At 36.0% G+C, this 9,740-nt stretch overlaps 2 protein-coding genes across 2 annotated transcripts; both read left to right on the top strand.

The window, feature by feature from the left end:
* The first annotated feature begins 749 nt into the window (after positions 1–749).
* Positions 750–1,196, top strand: LOC138878750 (agamous-like MADS-box protein AGL61). Its single transcript, XM_070158442.1, has one exon. The coding sequence runs from the start codon at positions 750–752 to the stop codon at positions 1,194–1,196; it is 447 nt and encodes a 148-aa protein (XP_070014543.1).
* Positions 1,197–3,789: 2,593 nt separating this feature from the next.
* Positions 3,790–9,405, top strand: LOC104211174 (protein transport protein SEC23 G). The gene is made up of 2 exons (XM_009760183.2): positions 3,790–4,617; positions 7,586–9,405. The coding sequence occupies exons 1-2, from the start codon at positions 3,949–3,951 to the stop codon at positions 9,239–9,241; spliced, it is 2,325 nt and encodes a 774-aa protein (XP_009758485.1). The 5' UTR covers positions 3,790–3,948; the 3' UTR covers positions 9,242–9,405.
* The last annotated feature ends 335 nt before the right edge of the window (positions 9,406–9,740 follow it).

Genomic DNA, 9,740 nt, shown 5'->3' with positions numbered 1-9,740 from the left:
AAGGAAATCTTTAGCAATCAATTCAAAGGAAGAAGATTAAGGTAATCTACAGTACTTGTTAGTTGCAAACTTTTCCTTACTTGTTGTTTCCCTTATAACTTTATGCAATTACACTTACCTCCCCTTTATTTTTTAAAATATATTGACCTCCCCTTTCTTTTAAGTTTTTCTTTTTCCTTTTTTTTTGGTTGCAAATATCACCAATTCCATGCAATAATTGTTTCTTTCTAATTTTATTCATTGGTAACTGCTATTTTACTATTTTTTTATAATAAATTAAAGATACATAAAAATAAAGTGTAAGTTTCATTAAATTTGTAACAAAGTAGAAAATAATATAAGATTAAAGTTCCTTTTTTTTTTATCATTTCGATCATACTAGAGGGATAAAAATTGGACACTCTTACTTTATTACTACTCTTTAATGCTCCTTACAAATTTGAGTAAATAATATATTGAACGTCTTTCTCCATTTTCAGCATGAAAAATAATCTATTTGTGGAATTATTTTCTATTTTTTGTTTTTAATATCAATTACTTAATAATGTCATAATCACATATACTATCTTCCAAAAGTTAGGCATTTTAGTTAAATTAATAAAGTAGAGGAGAGAAATTAATCTTATTAAATTACCGGGTAGGTCTTTGTAACTAGCAAAACTTGGAAGCTGAGGTTGCGCTATAAATTTGAAGGTTTCTCCTCGAGTCTGTATTAAAACGTGTATCCTGTCATATCTTGTTGTGTAATCATGGCAAGAATGACATCTCAAATGAAAAGCAAATCCGAGAAGAAATTTCTCAAAGATAAGCGTGCTGAGAAGGTAGCACTTTCCAATAAGCAAAAAGCTCTTAGTAAAAGAGCGATGGATCTTTCCACCTTATGTGGAATTGATATAGCAATTATAATTTTTTCAATTACCGTTGAACCGTTTTTCTTTGGTAATCCGAATGTAGAATCGGTCGTCGAGCGATTTTCCCAAGTAAATCAACCAATTTACCGCATGTCAAGCCGTAAGATGGCACATGAAAAAGCTGGAGGTTGTGAAGAAAATGATATAATGAAAAAGAAGAAAAAGAAGGCAATAAATGAGGAGGAAAAAAGAGAATCTACATTGAAAATTTTCAAGCCTACTAATTTGGAAAAATTTGAGAAACTGAAGCAAGAGATTGACGAACTTGAAAAAGATTTGACTTAGAAAATTGATGAGTTACAATCAAAGATAGGTATAATAAATCCTAAATTTGTACCCGAAATGAATGCAACAAAGTCTTCAGCCATGCCATCCAATTGGTTGAGTCTTTAAATGGAAATTTCGATATTATGAATCTAAATAAAGTTTAGTATGTTTCTTTTAAATGTTGATGTGGCGTAAGAAATGAATTTATTATTATTTATTGTTTACATTTTATTTTATGGCTTTCCTACGTGCTTCTTATTTACACAATTTTCATATCCCAACACACAAAAGGACAATCCGGTGTATGAAATATCTCGCGCTCACACAGGGTTTGGTGAAAGGTTACATCCTAAGGGGTGTGATGTAGGCAATCTCCCCCGACACAAGCATCAATGGTGGATTCACGACTCGAACTCGTAACTTATAGGTCACATGAAGACAACTTTCACATCCCCACACGTGTGCTATAAATCAAATCTAACTAATGGAGTTATTATACATGATCAAATTTACGTAATGATATTAGTGTTTCACAAGAGTGTGATAAATTTAGGTTATTCTTTTGAGATATTATTATTTTGTGTCAATATTTTATATAATTTAATAACATTCACAAAAGATTGGACTATGAACCTTAATTTGATGAGTTTAGTAGAGATCTATATGTTAAATCCAAATTTAGTGGTTTAAATGTAATTCATAAAATAGAGAGAATCATATCTAGTGCTCAACTTGGAAATGGTTAGCACCACAAGTCTATACTAAACACTTTTTGAATATTGAGTTGAGGTGAGAAAATCCAACAATGGTAAAACATTTGTAAAGTAGTGTTGTGTTTGGAAAGTTGTATCTTTAAAAAAAAATGTAAAAGTTGAAGATTTGTCAATTAAAGTTGAAAATTATATGGCAAGTCCTTGTAATAAAATAAAAATTTTAATATAAAACGATTCATCGCAAAACGATAAAGACTGACCAAGCCAATTGTGATAGAGCGTTACAAGTAAATACAATCTTAACAAACTAGAAAGGTGGAAATTTTCTCTATGTTTTAATTTGGAAATTGTTAATTAGCACCAAAATAAATTTGTCGGCATAACTTTTGGACAACCATTAAAGTAAAAAGGTGAGAAAAATTAATTTGAAAATAAAGTTGAAAAAAAGTTTCTAAAGTATTTTTCATGTTTGGAAAATTGTAATTTCTTAGAAAAATGAAGTTTGCAAAAGTTGAAGATTAGTGAATTGAAAAAAAAATAGATCTTATCGAAACAACTATTATAAAAAGAAAATTCATAAAATGATTCGTTGTGAAACAACAAATGCTGATAAAGCTAATAATGCTTAGCTGGTTTTTCCGAATAATCGACTACACTACAACTAAGATACAACAAAAATTCCAACGGAATATAACAACATTAAAAAAAACGATCTAGTGAAGAATTTGAACATGGTAGTTCAATGAATCTTGAGTCAACCATATACAAGTAACTTTTGTTTACCAAGAGTTCGAATCTTTCTCTTTCTTTACTTTAACCTAACTCAATAATGTTAGTGACAATATTTTTACTTGAGATGCATCTTCAAACAACAAAAAGAGAACAAATTCAAGTTAAAATTCAAATTTGTCTCCAACACATAAACAAATACCAATTTGTAAGTTGAATATTATTTCTCACTTGAAGTTTACCTATGTTGCTTGAATGTTTTAAAAATATTTGTAATATTTTTGTTGAATTCTTTAATAGTACTGACACATATTAAGTGACATTTTAATGATTCGACCAATATATACATAGTAGCATCTCCAAAAGTATCGGCATATACCCAATAATATTTTTAAAGGATTCGAATAACGTACTAATATTTTAAAGAGTCCAAATAAGACAAAAAAATCACAAGTAAGATACTCATGTTGCTCGGATTCTTAAAGAATGTTGGATCCTTCAAAAGTAATTAATATATACTTGTATTGATAGGTGATGATGAAATTAGTCGAGATATATATAAATTAATTTGAATATTATTATTATAAAAAATTATATATTATCGTTATAAAAAACTATATAAGTTGTTCCTAGGAAAGATTATGGGTCTCGGGTATCTAATCAATTAATCCCACAAACCGGGGAAGCTTAAGAGGAAATGAAAGAGGAGGGTAAGGGAAGCCACTAAATTGAGGGCTTCGCTCGCTCGCTCTAACGCTCGTTTAGTAGACAGCGAGTGGAGTGCATAAACCCCTTTCGATAATACTTTTAAAGGATTCGAACAACATAGAAAAAAATAAAACTACCTAAAATCTAGTCCTAAAACATGTGTCACATAAACCCTCAGGGGTTGGCCTGGTGGCAATTGACTTGAGCCTTGGGGTTTGCTCCCTTTCAAGGTCAAGTTCGAAACCCACTGGGTGCAAACAATTTCTGAGGGTCATCGGACTGGGTAAAACCTGAATTAACCGTGGTGCACTTGCGGGAAATTCCTTGCCGAGGGCCTGTGCACCTCCGGGAATAGTCGGGGCTCGAAGATACTCGGACACCCAGTGCAAATCAAAAAAACATGTGTCACATGACTTCATCACGTGTTCACACACTTTCACTATCAGAAGAGTCTTTCTTTTCCCCGTTAAATTCATTCCTTCGCTCGGCGGCCCACCTTTTTCCTTTCTCCGTTGGCCGTCCGACGGAATCTCTCTCTAAAAACCCTAAATGATGTAAATTAATCATCCCAAATTTTTCCTTCAAATTTCAATAAATTCCTAAATTAATTTCATTTTCCCATGGATTTCGTGGAACTGGAGGCAATTGAAGGTCTCCGGTGGTCATGGAATTCATGGCCAATTTCAAAATCCGAATCTTCTGCCCTAATTATCCCTTTATCAGTTATGTGCAATCCGTTAATGCAATTTAACGAGCTCCCTATACTTAATTACGATCCTGTTATTTGCTCTCAATGCGGCGCCGTTTTAAACCCTTACGCCCGTGTTGATTACGTGTCGCGAATCTGGAATTGCCCGTTTTGTTACCGGAAAAACCCGTTTCCGAGATCGTACCTCGGAATTAACGAAAATAATGTGCCAGCTGAGCTTTTTCCGACTTATAGTACTGTTGAATATCACTTGGGTAAAAAGGGTTTGACCCAAAACCCGAATTCCAGCTCTAATTTTGGAAATGTGTCGATGTTATCGAAAATGCCTTCATTTTCGAGCTTGGATTGGGCGGGTTATGGGCTTGGCCCGGCATTTGTGTTTGTGGTTGATGCCTGTACTAGTGATGAGGAGCTTAGGGTGGTGAAAAATGAGCTACTTCATGTTATTGCTCAATTGCCTGAAACTGCATTGGTTGGGTTGGTGGTGTTTGATTCAATGGTTAGAGTTCATGATCTCGGGTTTGGAGAGTGCTGTAGGGTTGTGATGTTCCACGGTGAGCGTGAGCTTTCTTCTGAGCAGGTAAAATGTGAATGGATTTCAGTTATATGCACTGACTATGTAAAGACTGTAATATAATTGGTTATAACAAGTTCACACTTTGTTTATTAGGTTATTATACATGCTTGAAAGAAAGAGTTACCTATTATGGTAGGTTAATCTTACTTGATGGTTTAAAAAATCTTTACATTGTCAGTGCATAGAACTTAAATCCTGAATGTGAAATATCATCCAAGTCTTTGCTAATGGGGTTATCCAGTTCAATGTACTATCTGGTTCAATTCACTAATATATCCAATTTATCGATAGTGAGCTACTTTTGAAACGCATAATACTGATGAAATATAGCATATCACGTATTATAGCAAAAATAACACAATTTAAAAAGTGTAAGCTTCCCAAATGTTTTATGCATCAGAAAGCAACAAGAGAATTTTTTGTATTAGTGCTGTTATGCATGTTGCGTGCTTGCCTGAGTTGTAGCTCTTTGATTGAACCTTGATGAAGTAGGGGACACGCTGATAATTTCTTTCAATAAGAAATGGGAAATATACAAGGAATGAGCCTTTATGATTCTCGGAATTTGTGAAAGAGAATAAAAAAGAGGAACCTTTGGGTATGGTGGGGATGTGCACTCTACTTTTAAGGAGAATAAGAAATTCTACGCATTAGGTTTTTTAATCTGTTTTTTCTGTCAGCAAAGAAGTGTCAAATGAAAGTTGAAGGGTTGCCATTTTGAAGTTCCTGGTTCTACAGATGAATATACGGTTCACTTTTTATCGATACAGAACATGATATTTGCCGTTATAACGAGTATCGTCAGCTGGGCCTGTTTGCTCCAATTTGTATAGTGCATTTGATCAACAGATCATAGAATTTATGGTCAAACAATGGTATTCAAATTTGAAAGGAATGAATATATGTTATGATGAGAGACACGCAAGAGGTAGTTAGCTTAAGAGGAAGTGCTTTGGTGTCTTAGGTAGCCTTGTAGCCAACAAGGCTATGCATTTACTAGATTGAGATGTATTTATAGCTTCTCCTTCTACAACTTTATATTGGTGTCATTTTGATTAGGGATCTCATCGGTATAACATATCTATGCCTTAATTCTAGTCTAAAACTTTGTGCTAACTAATGAATATGTACCTAACATAATTAAATTCTTTTGGGACATTAAAGTGCTGCAGAGCTCCTTATAACAGTTGCAAATTTGGCAGCTTACCCCATACACCATCTTTCATGACATATAACCACCTAAACATTTAAAAGGTAGCAACTAATCCCTTCCGACAGTTCTTAACTAAAGTCAATGTCAACTTTGAGAGAATTATTGGAGATTCCAGTTTCTCTACTCTTCTTCTTGTCATGCTCACCATTTTGGAGAACCAAGTCAGCTACTTCATTAGTTTTCCCCTTTCTTTTTTCTTATGTTTTTTCTTTTCTCTTCTTTTCTTTAGAATTACTTACTCATAGTTTTCCCTAACCCCAAGGCCTAATTTCATTTCGTGTGCTTTCTTGTTATTTTCTGCTTTCCCCCACTTTATTTATGTTACTTCGACCCTACTTTAATGAGTATATGCTCCTTCAACATCCTCTTTACTATTACCCTACAACTCTTTCTCTTCCTTGGCGCCACCTTATTCTTTTTCATATCTCTTCCAGTCATCTTTTATTGACAGCCAGCAGGACACCCCACCTGCAGAGGCTAGCAAAAACTTGTTTTCCAGCAACTTATCCATTTTTTTTCTTTTTCTCTTATTTTTATATTTGTAATTTTGTTGGTTGGTGGTGGTAGTGGTGGTGGGGATTGTTTCCTTCTTCTTCTTCATTGGGACAAAAAGAATTGGCCAGAGAAGCAATGCCTAACAAGAGTAGGAGTTGAAGAAATAAAGAGAAAGCACAAAAAGATAAAAACCGAATGATGGGAAAAAAGATGGAGAAACAATGCATTTGAAGTTCTAGATTGATGCTTAGCAATGTTGGTCCGTAGTTGAGTAAAAAGACAACAAAACAGGAAAACAGTATTCGTACTGCACCCTTAGACTTAATTCTGCTTAGTGAAAACTAATGCAATGGAACAGTTGCTTCTTGTTTGTAAGTTCAAAGGTTTGCTGCCAAAAAATGTTATTTTAAGGGGTTAGTTAGTTTTGAGATGTATTTTCTTCGCTTGGTTGACGGCTAGGGGTGATTATGTCAGCCGAAAACATGAGGAAGAGGAGGATTACATATTCTAGCTATTGCTTCATCATGTGCAAACAATTTGGAGATGACATGTATAATCTCTTACTGCATTACCAGGTAGCATCACGTTTGTGGTGGAGCTTTTAAGATGGTTCGAGGTAGCATCACGTTTGTGGTGGAGCTTTTAAGATGGTTCGAAATACAATGGGTTATGCCGGGTATGGGTGAAGGATGCACTATTAGAAGTTATGTTGGTAGTATGAATAGAAAGAAATAGGAGAACTTTTGAAGGGAAAAAGCTTGATTCTGTACACGAGGAATAGCCTCCTGCTCCTGGTAAAAAAAAGACCTTTCGTGCAACCATGAGGTTCCTATTTGTATAGAAGATTGTATGTCTTTTGAAGAGAAACATATCTACGGTAGATTCTTTACTTTTTGGTATACCTCTCATGCACGTCTTTACCATTATCAATTAAATTATACTTGTAAAAAAAGGGGTTATGTAGTTCAAGGCATTAGATGCCAAAAATTCTTAGTTTAATTGTATGTTGCCTAAGCTCACAATAATTAAAGGGCTTTGGAGCGGTTAGTCGTGGATAACCAATTTTTCTGATCAATATCTGAACCATAAAAAAAAGTAATAGCTTTAAATTGTCAGCTTCAAGCACCCCCCCTCCCCCCCCCCCCCACACACAAAAAAAAATAGAATTAATTGCAAAGAAGATAAGTGCCCAAACCGCAATTTCTAGAAATTTGTTGTGCATTAAATTTTAACCATTTTCCCTTTGTTTTTCTGTATCATCAGACCAAGCAACTCCTGGGAATTCATCATGTGAAGTACCAAGCAGGAAAGGTACCTATGGCTCCAAAACAGGGATTTCTGATACCACTATCAGAAGGGGAGTTCAGCATCACATCAGCAATTGAAGATATACAATCATCAGCACAGGTTATGCAAGGGCATAGACCTTTTCGAGCTACAGGAGTAGCAGTATCAGTTGCTGTCGGACTACTAGAAGGATGCTTGGTCTCTGCAGGTTCACGTATCATGATCTTTACCTCAGGGCCAGCAACAATTGGCCCAGGGATGATCGTAAGCTCTGAGCTTGGCAATGCCATTAGAAATCATCGAGACATCGGTAATGGTCATGCTGCTTACTACAAGAAGTCCAGTGAATTCTATAAGCAGATATCAAGAAGATTGTCTAATTCATCCATTGCACTTGATCTCTTTGCTTGTTCATTGGATCAAGTTGGAGCAGCTGAGCTTAGAGCTTCAGTTGAAAGCTCAGGAGGGTTCATGATGTTAACAGAGTCATTTGACTCGGACCAGTTCAGAAAGTGTTTACGTCACATATTTAGCCATGACGAGGCTGGTAATTTGAAAATGTGCCTTGATGCAACTATAGAGATAGTAACAACAAAGGATGTTAAAATTTGTGGGGCTCTTGGTCCATGTGTTTCTCTGCAGAAGAAGAATGGTTCAGCCAGTCACAAGGAAATTGGCGAGGGAGGTACCTATACGTGGAAATTGGGGGCACTTACTAACAAAACGTGCATTGCCTTCTTTTTTGAAGTAGGGGATGAACAGAAAGCCCAGCCTAGCTCTGCATTTTTCATACAGTTCATAACACACTATAGATATGGAAACACGGGAATTCGAAAGAGGGTGACCACTGCTGCAAGAAGGTGGGTTGGGAACCACTCTCCGGAAATTGCTGCTGGCTTTGATCAAGAAGCAGCAGCTTCAGTGATGGCTAGGCTTGCCATTCATAGAGCAGAGAGCAATTTTTCTCAAGATGTTGTGCGGTGGCTAGATAAATGTTTGATACGTTTTGCTTCAAAGTTTGGGGATTATATCCAGGAAGACCCCTCATCATTCCGTCTTGCAACTAATTTATCCCTTTTCCCACAGTTCATGTATTATTTAAGGAGGTCTCAGTTTATTGATGTCTTCAACAGCACTCCAGACGAGACTGCTTTTTTCCGGCTGTTGTTGAACCGTGAGGGGGTAGTTGGCTCACTTATTATGGTCCAGCCAACCCTCTTCCAGTATTCATTCGAGGGTCCCCCTATCCCCGTTCTTTTGGACATCTGCTCCGTCTCTCCAGATGTTATCTTGCTCTTTGACTCCTACTTCTATGTGGTTATTCATTATGGCTCTAAGATTGTACAATGGCGTAAACTTGGCTATGACAAGGATCCAAGCCACGATAGTTTCCGCAAGCTATTAGAAGCTCCCGAGATTGATGCAGAGCAACTGGTTTCGGAAAGGATTCCTGTGCCAAAGCTGATAAAATGTGAGCAACATAGTAGTCAGGCTAGGTTTCTCCTTGCCAAGTTGAATCCATCGGTTACACACAACTCAACATACACAGAAGGCAAAGAGCTTATATTTACGGACGAACTGAGTCTACAAGTTTTTATTGAGCACTTGCAAGCTTTAGCAGTGCAGGGTTGATTTTGAGTGTTGTATAGAGATAGTTAGTTGTTCAAGTAGTTATACAGAAGCAATGTTGTACATTAGAAGTTAGAACCAATGTAAAATGTATCTTCGGCATTTTGATTTTTTTTTTCTTTTGGTGAAAAGGAAAGTAGCATTTCCCGCTGCCTTGCGTACGAGAAGTTCTAATATCATAATAGTTTTTCTCATAAACCATAGTAGGGGACCTAAAATTTTCTTGGCCACACAAACATTTGGGACAGAGGGAGTAATAGAAGAGGGGAAGAGGGAGAGATCCCTGTCAAGTTAAACACCGTCATAAATTGGAACGGAGGGAGTAGTATATTTAGTGTTGTAAAGTTCTGTTACGTTGTATGTCAACTCCAAATAATCCTCCCCTTATACGGCACGAATCCAGATTAGTCGAGCATTAATGTAGGTTGTTGCTTGGAGGCTACTCTACCAAACCCTAGTCAGTGTTGTAAAGTTCTGTTACGTTGTATGTCAACTCCAAATA

Source organism: Nicotiana sylvestris, chromosome 9 (genome assembly GCF_000393655.2).
Source record: "Nicotiana sylvestris chromosome 9, ASM39365v2, whole genome shotgun sequence".
Lineage (NCBI taxonomy): Eukaryota > Viridiplantae > Streptophyta > Magnoliopsida > Solanales > Solanaceae > Nicotiana > Nicotiana sylvestris.
This window is presented reverse-complemented; position numbering and strand designations above follow the sequence as displayed.